Consider the following 12,638-nt stretch of genomic DNA (forward strand, 5'->3'; position numbering starts at 1 on the left):
CCCTATGGGAATTCTGGGCTAGAAATGAACTCCAGTACCTATGCTTGTGGACTAAAATAAAGAAGCGGTCAGGTCATCTGATTAAGTGCCTGTCAATATACCCCAATGGCATGGATAGTTGCTCATGTTTTCAGCACTGGTCACGTGTCTGGCATTAACTGGATTATTTACCGGCAACCCTAATATATATCTAACTTTAACTGACTGCGTCATAGGTTTGTCAAAATAGTAAACAGGAGCTTTCCACCATACATAGCCGTTTAATTACAGACACACTGGGACGTCAAACCTCACTCACTCATTCTATACCGTTGGCCATCCTAACCCTGCCTACTCTGAAACTGTTTATCAACATCGTCTCCGAATGTCACTTTTCAACAGAGGATGCATATCTAAAACCTACCCTGACGTCAAGGTGAAATCGTCTTACAATACCAAGGTGTGTACGTGCTTCAATGGACGGATCCTCAAGTAGCACAAAGCCGATTGTCGTCCGATCCGTCTTTCCTGGCAGCCCTAATCAGGGGGAGACAATCCAGCTTATGTCTGCTAGAGTGATGGGTGGCTGTGAAACTGGGAAGACAAGTGGTTGAGCTATAGTGCTCGCCCTCCATTACTGGATCGGGTCAAGTGTCGATAAACCTAAGCCTCTGTTTGTTTCTTTTTCCGTGGGTACTTTGGTACAGTGCAAAACAGTTCCACACATTGCTCTCACCCCAGTTGTATATGACACCGTGGATCCAGGTTGCATTGTACCTGAACATGCGACATTGTTTCTATGTGAGCTGAGGTGAGGTGAAATGGGGTTTAATGTCGCCTCCAAGATTATTGCACTCATATAACGACGTGCATGTACGTGTGTGTTTGTGTGGCTGCTTGTACTAGTTAGGATTAATGCCGATTTTATAGTGCTAGCCAACTGAGATACCATGCTGCAGTTTGACATGAATACCCCATACAGACACAGTATACAGACTCCGAACCGACCTTTCTTTGTTTTAGCCCCTTAGTGCGGAGCGCCAGGCAGGGTAACAACAAGTACCATCTTTTACCGTCTTTTGGTATGACGCGGCCGGGGGTCGAACCCCAAACCGCTCTCCGGGCGGACGCTTTACCACTAGAACACGGAGGCGGTCATACTCTGTGTGAGGCCTGAGGCGCTGGAGTGGTCTAATATAGGGTGATACTGAAGACCCCTCGTGGGTATATATCCGGAATTGTTCTAAAAGCGGCGTAAAACCCCACTCACTCACTAAATGTTATAAAAGGTATTAGCTTTTTTGAGGTAATACTTATATTTCAAATTTAAATTAAACAAATAAACCATCACTCATTCCTGGTTACATTTATTGGCAAATATATTATATTCTCGTTGTAAGGCACATATGTTCGGACACGAAGGTTCTTATATAACATGCGTTGATTGAGTCGGCAGAAAGTGTGGTACCGTAACACTTGCAAAAGACACTGGTTGTAATGTATGGCAGTTGTAATGTATGGCAGTTGTAATAATTTCAGTACCTAAATATGATATTTAAATGAATTGTAACCAATCACTCAAATTTGCAACTACATGTCACATTTCATATATAGCATTGGAGATCCGTGAAGATCCGGGCTATAATAGGTCTTCAGCAACCCATGCTTGCTGTAAAAGGCGATTATGCTTGTCGTAAGAGGTGATCGGGTGCATGGTCACTTTATATAGGGCTGTGACAGTCTATTGGAACGCAGTAGTGTACTGGCGGGTCAGTCTCCTATAATTCCACTAGGTTTGTTTGTTGTGTAAGGCCGGCTCAGCACTGTCCCCTGTATATGACGGCGGCCTTTAAATATCCAGTGATTGATATTATGAGCAACATCTCACGCCGTCGGGGTATGATGACACGTGATCGATCCATTCATCGAGACTGACCACCTGATCCAGCGGTTGCTGTATTGGTTTTGGGTGCTTAAAAGACGGAAAAAAGACTTCACTGTACTTCCGATAAAATACAGTGATCATTTTATGTGAGTGAGTCAGTTGGGTTTAATGCCGAATTGAACAGTATTTCAGTTATATCATGGCGTATCAGCTTGATGTGGGAAGAACGCTAGAAGTGATGCAGGTCTCAGACGTTAACCACTTTGGTGAAACACATGAGCATGGTTATGGTGTTGACAAACCTAGAAACATGATCATGGCGAAAAGGGATTCGAACCCATGATCCTAAGTCGACTGAGCCACCCTTCAACCATTCGGGACCAGTTCAAAAGTTCGATGTCGGATAAAATACTTTATTCCTTAAGTTTTGAAACATACCCCCTATCCCCCCATTAGACATAATTCTGAAATTCTCGTGTTTTGCCCTGTTTTGTTTCGGAACGTTTATCGAATGAAGTTTATTTAGTAGGTGTTGACAATCATTTGTAGGGTTTTTATAGATCAGATCAGATCATATATTACGCACTGCACTAGGTGGACTATTGCCGGCGATGATAAAACTCTACTTTGTGGAAAGACTGGGTGTATTTAATGACAACTCCTAACAACAAATAAATGTTAGGAGTCATCGGCCTTTAGAACTGGTCCTTGGGCCAGGTTCACACAGTGCCGATTTTGGCTCCCGTTTGAGATCAGACAGTGCTACGTCACGAAAAGTGAAAAAGTCGGATTACTATCCTCGATGATCTGGAATGTCCTATCGCTGTCTGAACGCAGTCATATACGTTCGTAACAGAGTCCTACGGATCGGGAAAGGTCCCGAGAGGTCGGCCATGCACTCACGACAGTATGGTGCGTCCCGTAACATTCGGGAAACGCAGCCGATTTTGTCTAGTCGGATTACAATCGTGACTATGTCGTGACAGGGTCTGCTGTATTGGATCAAAATCGTCACAATGTCCTGTGGATCGGGACGCTGTCGTGATGAACGGGCATGAATTGTTCATTGCCGTTTCTTGTCGATTGAGTCCAGATTGCTTCCAGCTCTTGCCGAATGCGAACCGTCTTTGTCGGTTCACTGTCCGGTCACTGTCTGATCTCTGTCGGATCGCATTTGGGAGAATCGGGACGCCGTTGGGACAGATTCGGTCGTTTTTTACCATGCGGAGGATACAACTCGGATCAGATTCGGACTGAGAATGGGGGAGTGGGGACAAATTCGACTGGAAACGGCTGAATTGGGACCTTCCTGAACAATATCAGATTGTTTGTGAATTTCCCGCCACGAATCACAGGATTGTGATCAGACTTTTGACAAATTTTAATGGGGAATGGTCCTAACAGGGACGGCAGTAAAAATCCTGAATGTGTGACTGAGCCCTTATGAAACAGGAAGTTCGTTATAATTTAGGAGAGTCTGGATATGAGAACACAAACAATACAGACAGCCTAATATACGATAAATTAAACAAAAGTGGATTTATCTTCACTACAAATATATGAACACACACAAAAAAATATTCAGGTTTTATATGCACCATCATTGTTCATGATCTAAAACATGGCCAATACTTGGTGAAACACTGTTCAATCGTACCAGATCACCATGTAATAGTACGAACAAGTGGCATTCGAAAAGAGCATTAGCTGGTATCAGTTCCTCGTCAAATCAAGCATGGTTGTGCTACGGGGCGGTGGTGTAGCCTTGTGGTTAATGCATTCGCTCTTCATACCGAAGACCGGGTTCGATTTCCCATATGGGTAGAATGTGTAAAGCCTATTGCTGGAGTACCCCCGACGTGATATTGCTGGAATAGTGCTAAAAGGGGCGTTAAACCACACTCACTTGTTGTGCAGAGGAAGCGTTGTATGTGGTACTCACATAATCAGACACATATACAACGGATTCCCCGGCTGGACATCCATACTTATCGGGTGTGGACACGCTACGCTACCGCCCAGGCCCAACCTTTGGCTAAGAGTACATGTAAATGTCCGTTGGCCCTGGAGCTTCAAGTAGCTCTATGGTGTGTTGTGAACTGAGGCGCACAAGGCATATTTTACTGCCGCTTCTATCAATCTTCTCCCCCAAAACAAGCTGTGTGGTAAAAATGTCGAAATTGTTGTCTTATTTCGTTTGTGCAAAATCTTTGTGTCTTTAGATGTTATTCAATGTTAAATACAGTATACATCAATATATACCTGACTTGCAAGATGTTTGCATCAGTGCACCAACCTAGTCTCATCTCATGGCTGCTTTATCATATTTCAATAGTTTTTGTCATCTAATAAAAACCAAATCAAACACAAAAGATGTTTGTCCAGTCCCGTAGCAGCAGACATATTCTATGTCCATTGGTTCCATTGTGGCCAGTCTGTTCTATATCATAACAAAGACATAAGCAAATATCAGATCTGTTTATTGTGAAAATAAATCACGAATAATCATAACAAAACCGAGTGATTACAAACTTCCTGTACACAAAGTTGTCAGAAAAGACTTTGTTGAAAACTCTGGACATTCTCACTTAAAGATTAAAAACATGATCTCAGATTTGCATAGTTTGAGAAATGTGAACACAGTGTACAATATCCATATCGAATGTCATGAAATGGTGTTTAAATAAATACAGAGAAAATGTAAATACTTTTTGTAGATCGTAGTGAGAGTACAGGAATGTGTGTGAGCATATCAAACAGCGGTGGGATTAAAACTGTTGAGCATACACAGATAAAGCTTTTTAACATGTTACGGAAGCCTTTTAGCGCCACTTAGTTTTTTCTTTTTTTCTTGAAATTTCAAGATAGAAAGTTGAAATTTCAAGACAAAATCATTTATTATCTTGAAATTTCAACTTTGTATTTATCTTGAAATTTCAACTTATTATCTTGAAATTATAACAAACCATCTTGATATTTCAGGATAAAAAGTTGAAATTTCAACTTAACATCTTTTTTCTGGTCCTTAGTATGTATCTTGAAATTTCAAACATAGCATCTTGAAATTTCAAAATCATTATCTTGAAATTTTGAACTTTGTATAAATCTTGAAATTTAAACTTAATATCTTGAAATTCAAGAAAAAAAACCAAAAAACCAAATGGTCTCCGTTACATGTAGCTTGAAACCATTAATGTTGATTTCTCTTTGCAATGTAACAGTACCAACATAATATTTTTAATAACAATTATTTGAATCATTATATGAAAAGATAGTATGAGACAAATAATGTAATGTTTATGACTAAATATTTCAAACGATCTGTTGTCTAGATAGTAAAACCCTCACTTTATTTATCCTGAATAAAAAAAAATGACTACTCTTCACTGCAAATCCTACATCTTGAGCATGTTGAGCATGCCGAGGCTACCAAAAGTAGTTGTAAAAAAACCTGTCATAAATCACTACTGTTACGACAAACAGGTACTGGTGACCTAATCTGACCTGGAATCTCTACATTATACCAGGGTAGGGGTTTGATACCTCAGGTTTGAGGCAAAATGTAAATTAGGTACCTTGGGATACAATGTTCCCAATGTCATAAAATTATCCCGAGATTCTAGAAACTGAGTGCTAATCATGCCATTTGCTGTACTAACAATATCACAGCTTAGCTTGATCTCATAAGGCCTTGTAAATATGAAAAAATGTTTGTGCAATAAAAATACACCTGACCACTCTAGTGAAAACACTTCATTAAAAAACTGATTTGTACAGAGCATATTTAGGCTAAACTTTATTCATCCTTGGTTATTTTAGAAACAATTTTGGTTTGTAGGTTTTGGGATGTCATTATCCTGTGTGCCGTGAGTCTTGCCCCTAAAGGGCAAGTAAAGTCAATATAGCAACATTGCAAATTTTAATACTTTAGGGCATAAATGAAAATAGTGTAAAACAGATGATAAAAAAACCCACCAAAAATTAGGTCATTGAGGGGATTCCCCTAACTGGGGTTAAAAAGGGTTTTTGATGAGCTGCACAATTTGAACAATCCTGGTGCCCAGTCTGCCTGCTTCTGCCCTGGATTTTTAATACATGAGGCACTTTTTTTGTCTACCCATCCATTTGATTACTGTGTCCGCAACTTGGGTCACCTTAGTAACAACGCTGAACATGCCTTTAGTTGTTTACTCTGGAGATTCATCCCTGACAGACATTTATTGTGTGAAATATGCCGAAGGCAGCTGATGTTGGTAATATAACACTAGTTACCTACTGCTAATTGTTATTTAAATTTTTTCCAATTTCCAAAATGAGCAACATTTCATTCATAACTACGCGCCTAAGTTAAATGTAAAGGCGTAAATTATTTGTCCGTAGTCACCTTGGTATTGTGACGTCATGGTTCTCCTAAATGTTATGATGTCATGTAACTATATGTTACTTCTTCATGTCCGTTATTCAGTTATGGCCTGATGAGACTCGTACGTGGTACGAGTTGAAAGCTCTAGCCAATTAAAACTGGGTTCAATCTTACTCCACTTATTTAATTATTACTATATATATATATACAGATAACAGATAAGAATTAGTCAATGAAAACAGTTGTCACAGCTGGGCCACGCCCCCATATAGGTTTGTTTTGGAGTGAGTGAGTGAGTGAGTATGGTTTAAGGCCGCTTTTAGCAATATTCCAGCAATATCACGGCGGGGGACACCAGAAAAATGGGCTTCACACATTGTACCCATGTAGGGAATCGAACCCGGGTCTTCGGCGTGACTAGCGAACGCTTTAACCACTAGGCTATCCGACCGCCCCATTTGTTTTGGAAGCCAATTACAGAGTGTGTGATTTCATCACTTTCACTTGAACATTTGAACACTTTCTATGAATATAAACATATTTTCTCTGTTTGGAAATCAGCTAAATGTGTCTGGGAAATTGATATTCGCAACAAAATTGCAATCATTTTTTTTTCACTTTGCTTGCCCTTTAACCTATCTGTACTTTTCATAATTTTTATCCACATTCCATTTTTTCATGGTTGACATGCATAAACCAATTAAAAAGCGTCTTGCCTTATGAATGAATGTGTTTTTTCTCATTCTCTAACATATACTATGTTCTTCCATATACTCTCAATGTATCATAGCCCATCAGTGATTGCAATATTAATATCATTCATATATATATGTAACCTTGGACAGTTTATTAATGGCCAACATCTAGTAAATATGTGAAGGTAAAAGAAAATTCTACAAAATCAGGCACATCACAACCAAAAGTATAACAAATAACATTTTCCAACAAAAACTATCATCTTCACTTAGATATAAATAGCAGAAAATATATTAACATTTTCATGACCACAGTCAAAATAGCTAACAAAACTCAACATTGTCAGGTCGTGCTACAATTAAGATAACAGCTTGTGATAATTTATTTTGATTGTATGGATAAAAAGCATCTACATATTTGTGCATAATTAGAATATATATATATTTTTACAAAACTTAAGCAAGTATCTGTAATGATCAAATACTAGCATCCATGCATACTTCTTTTCCTACACAGCTTAGCTAAAACTGACTAGACTCTACAATCAGTATGATTGAAAGCAAACATATTTGACATTGGTCTGTTGGTAATCATCGATAACAATTGATCATGTACAACAGTTATGGTTTTGTTCAGTTGTACATACAGCAAGTACAGAGCACTATTTCATTGTTTTTTATATCACTTAGGTGATTAGTTTAATATTGCATACTTTGATCTGAGCCCTTCTTAAGATGTTGTCTTTATAGATACTGCTCTGATGACAGTACAGTCTGACATACATGTTACAGATCCTCTTTGGGTGCTGCTTGGACAAATTTTTCTGGGAACTGTTCCTTGAGGAAGTCCATATAGCCTACAACAGGGTACTTGGCCATGTAGGTGCCATCAAACACGTCGTCCAGGGCCTTGAGGTGGTCGTCAGACAGGTCAGACTGAAGGGAAACATCATCCACATCATCATCATAAGTCATCATAATTCATCATCATCCACATCCATATCCACATCCACATCATCATCATCATCATCATCATCAAGGTAAATTGGTCTGAGGTGCAAGTCACTGTCCAGGTTGCCCTGCTGAACCAGGATCACAGATGCACCCTGATGATGGTCGGCACTATAACAATGCACTATAACAATAGGTTGTAATCATCTGAGTACTCAACTACATTGAATACATCTCAACATACGGAATACTGAGGACCATCTTCCCGAGGCAAGAGAGTTAACTGACTTTAAAAGTCCAGTTTCCACCCTTGCCAAACTAGGCTGGAATTCCTGGGCTCGACAATAGCGCCACCAGTGGCTATTATGAGTTATGTCCCTTCTTTACCTCTCCTATGGACCAATCAGATTCCACCTCTTATCACTTGCATTTGCTTCAAACAAAATGGCAGCGCCCAGTCAAGACGATGTGATCGATAATCAAGATCTATATTGTGATAAAACGAGTCTGACATCGCGAAGTGCATCAAATCACATGAGCAGCTTGATTAAAAACATGAAAAGTTTTGGAAAATATCTGTTGAAAACGAGTTGGTGGTGCACATGCTTTGCAAATATTGCAATATGCATGGACTCGTTAGTCCAGCCAAAATGTAACTCCATAATACCAGCCTAGTTTGGCAAGGGTGGAAACTGGACTTTTATAGTCAGTTAACTCACTTGCCTCGGGAAGATGACCGAGGACCAGATATTTCTATCATTTGAAACCTTGGACCTACACTATTGGTTCCAAATGAAATTTCCAGTGCCATGATTCTCAATAGCCATAACATCTGCAAGTCTGAATATATTAACTATTATCCTCCAGGGTTTGCATATCTACGTACGATATCATGAGTGAGGTCCTCTTCCTCCAATGACATCTTGGCCACTGCTTTGCTGCAGTCCATGCCAATCAGGGAATTATAGGCAGACCCTTTCCCATAGAAGTCTGAAAACAGAGGTACTCACAAGTCAGATATCAACAGAATAGGCAACACTACAATCACAGTCAATACTTCCCAGGTTTTGAATGTACTACATTTGGCTGTATTGTGGTCATTACTTTGAACCAAAGAATCAAGACATGACCTGAGGGAAGTCAGCAAGTACTAAAACCAATGAGCTATCAAGTTTGTTTGTTTGTTTGTTGTTTAACGCCACACTCAGCAATATTTCAGCTATATGACGGCGGTCTGTAAATAATCGAGTCTGTACCAGACAATCCAGTGATAGACATCATGAGCATCGATCCATGCAATTGGGATACAATGACATGCATCAACCAAGTCAGCGAGCCTGACCCCCCGATCATGTTAGTCGCCTCTAATGACAAGCATAGTCACCTTTACTTTGGTGAAGACCTATTCTACCCTAGATCTTCACAGGTTTGAACACTCATGTATTCTTGGATGATGATGAAACATTCTGCAGCCATTGAAATTTACAGAATGAAACTGACAGAAAATGTACACATAGTAAACATTTTTGTCTTTCAAGCAGGACAAGCTACATTCTTTGAGGACTTGTGAACTGTAGTCTACAAGTCCTCTAGACTAGACTTATAAGAACAGAATTTCTAAGGCTGTAGTGCATATTAAATACAAACATTTTCAGAAATATGAGCATGACATGCATGATGAGGCAGGAGGCATTTTGATTTTTTACATATAATTAATATTACACATCTGTTTGAGGAATTTGTAGCTGTGTTTGTGTGTCAGGATACCAGAAACAGTGCTTGTACATAGCTTCAGGTTTGCAGCAAACACACACTATGGCCATGGTCAAATTACGAATATTATCAACTTGCTGGCTAAATATCACTGCATATGTCACTGTGACACGTTCACAATTCAGGTTTGCAGCAAACACACACTATGGCCATGGTCAAATTACGAATATTATCAACTTGCTGGCTAAATATCACTGCATATGTCACTGTGACACGTTCACAATGACTTACCTTTTCCTTTGGACACATCAAACACCACTCCCTTCACACCCATGTAGAGTGGCCTGGCAGGCTGTCAACAAATACTCACAGATAATTATGACTTACAGGATTAATAAGAATCTTGATCAATAAACACTGTAAAACTAAACATATATATTAGGGACAAGGTAGGGCTGGGACGAGTCCAAATTTACTACCCGGGTACCCACCCCCCTATTACCTGACCCTACCTGGGTACCCACCCCCCTATTACCTGACCCTATACCTGGGTACCCACCCCCCTATTACCTGACCCTACCTGGGTACCCGCTGTAGGTCTCAAGAGAGAGGTACAAAATGTCCAATTGGGAAATGTTTGATCATACTCCTGTCAAAATGTATTTAGATACACGTATAAACTGATCTGGTCATGCATACACTGAAGTTGACTGAAGTTTTATCTTTATGCAGACATATAAAGCTAGAAGGAATGTGTGCATAATCAGAAAGAAATGTGAACATTTGTCGCTTATAGTGTAACCATAGAGTTCTAGATAATTTTTGCCATTAAACAATATAATCATGTGACTAACCACGGGTCCGGGTAGTCCTGTGGGTACCCGGGTCCTACTCAGTACCCAACCCGACCCAAGTACTCTAGTTACCCGTCCCAGCCCAAGGACAAGGTGTATGCAGATTAATCTTGTCTGTTTGACCCAGAAATGGATCTCTGCTCGATCATCAAGGGTATATTTAGAATGGATCTACCCTCCTTGCCTGCGAAGAGCCTAGTTAATAAACAGTAGACCTAGAAACTTATTGTTCTTTTCACCATTCCGTAAATAATGTATGGTACACAGTTGCCATCTGCCCAAACATGCTAAAAGTGGTAGTTCACAAGGAAATGTCAATAGTCTTTCCTGAATTATACTGGTCTTGGATTAGCAGACTTGAGTTAATTTTCAAACCCGGAATAGGCTCAGAAGTGATGTGGTTTCAGTCATTGATCAACCTTGATTTAATGTTCGCACCCATGAAGATCCATGTGACCTTGAGAAGCAACTAACGGGATTGGGCTATCACGCTCGCTGACCCAAATCCCAAAGAAATGTACCCTAGGATGAGTCAATTCCGCCACAGGCCGTATTGCACAATGCGCTTAACCGGTTCCTTGAACGCTTACTGTACAACATGTCCTGGATGCCAAACTGCAGTCAAATTCAACATGGCAGTATGCGTTGTATATTTTTGTCTTATGTTTCATTTCCAAAAATGGATCTGAAGTGTCATACTGTTGTATGAGATGCATTCCAGCATGTCATGTAAGAAACGAGCATACACAGTGACGTACTTACACTACTCTAATATTCCACGATGCACAGCATTAACCAGCATGCACACATCATCAGGCGAACCAGAACTGTATACAGAAACGTACCTGGGGTACATAGCTGTAGTACCTGTGCCGACAACACGAGCAGTGCACTTTACTGGGCGCAGTTTTCCAGATCCAAATAGCATGGTGGGGGCTCTAACACACTTCACCTGCTTACCAGCTTGGCTAATTAGTGCATTAATTAGGTGGCGCTCTAGCACTGGGACAAGGGGTGCCATCACATGTACTTAGTGCTAATTTAACTGGTCGTTAAATCCTCATCAACACGCATATGCTATTAAGGTAAACAATGAATTGCGAGTGTGTTACTGACGTCACACCCACTCCTTTCATCTTCTTGAGGAAGCCACGCCTTTCATTGTCCATCAAAATGAGTAACCAATCGAGCGATGAAACATGATTAATGGACTAATCTTATAGGATTATCCTCATTGGATTATTGGAAACACTGTGAAAAGGTAAGAATTGTTGTCTAACCCTAGCCCTAACCAGGCTAACCCTAAGAATCGAAAAGGGGTTTTGGCTCGGAAAGGCGTGTCAGCTCCATAAAATTGAAAAGGGGAGCTGGATGGCCAAGGCGTGTCTTCTCCCTGAGATGAGTGCGAATGCATTCGAGCGTGAGCCACAGTAATGGTATTGCGAGACACAGCGGTAGTGCTATAGCAGTGCTACAGTGCTATAGCGTGGTAATTGAGTTGTTGGGATGTTAGCGGGCGCAGCTACACCCCGTAAACTTCATTATTGCCCGACAACGCCCCCTTCAGCATTATTATTGGAACAATATCATTATTTTAGAAATGATATTTACGCACATTTTATAATTGTCAAATTGTAAGTAAACATAACAAGATGAGAACAAGTACTTAACGACACTCAACACTTCGAACTTCTAAGGAAGTCTCATTTCTGTCATGATCTAAGGGAAATAACCCCGTTTTACTTACGTTTGATCCGTCGTATTGAGCTATTTTTCTTGCAGAAAATATTTCAGCAGGCTTTCCATTTATTTCTAACATAACTTCAACATCTTTGAGCTTGTAACCTAGGACCAAAAGTGAAGACTGCAAAAGAAATACAACAAACAAAAAAGAAGCCATTGCTGATAAAGTCCTGAAACGATAGGAAGACTCCATTTTGACACGCAATCAGCCAAGCTCCTTCCCAGCGCGTGACACCTTCGTTACTCTCGGTAACACAGTATAGATAGCACCGCGTTGCTGTGAGGAGCTGGGCAGTCAGCTGGTTACCGTATTTCTTTGCGCTAGCGATACATACGCAAACTTGTCTTCAGAGACAGAGCCCAGCTTAGTTCGTCCGGTGCGTGGTATTTGTAACGTTGTATGTGATTGGACAAATATGGCCAATTGCCGCGAGGTTTCTTTCTCTATTAGTCAC

The 12,638-nt window shown here is 40.3% G+C and overlaps 1 protein-coding gene across 1 annotated transcript; it reads right to left on the reverse strand.

The window, feature by feature from the left end:
* Positions 1 to 7,478: 7,478 nt before the first annotated feature.
* Positions 7,479 to 12,393, reverse strand: LOC139442368 (uncharacterized). The gene is made up of 4 exons (XM_071223170.1): positions 12,188 to 12,393; positions 9,878 to 9,938; positions 8,760 to 8,863; positions 7,479 to 7,858 (listed from the first exon to the last, which is right to left on the reverse strand). Exons 1-4 carry the CDS (start codon positions 12,374 to 12,376, stop codon positions 7,709 to 7,711), a joined length of 504 nt encoding a protein of 167 aa, XP_071079271.1. The 5' UTR covers positions 12,377 to 12,393; the 3' UTR covers positions 7,479 to 7,708.
* Positions 12,394 to 12,638: the final 245 nt, after the last annotated feature.

This window comes from Haliotis cracherodii, unplaced genomic scaffold (assembly GCF_022045235.1).
Source record: "Haliotis cracherodii isolate W230 unplaced genomic scaffold, xgHalCrac1.p SCAF_5, whole genome shotgun sequence".
Taxonomy (NCBI): domain Eukaryota; kingdom Metazoa; phylum Mollusca; class Gastropoda; order Lepetellida; family Haliotidae; genus Haliotis; species Haliotis cracherodii.

Excerpts from the sequence above, each read along its gene's own strand:
- LOC139442368 (XM_071223170.1), bottom strand. The coding sequence starts at position 12,376 with ATGGAGTCTTCCTATCGTTTCAGGACTTTATCAGCAATGGCTTCTTTT. Across the intron at positions 8,864-9,877 it reads TGATGTGTCCAAAGGAAAAG|ACTTCTATGGGAAAGGGTCT; the intron begins GTAAGTCATTGT and ends CTCTGTTTTCAG. Across the intron at positions 7,859-8,759 it reads AGGACCTCACTCATGATATC|TCTGACCTGTCTGACGACCA; the intron begins GTACGTAGATAT and ends GTTTCCCTTCAG.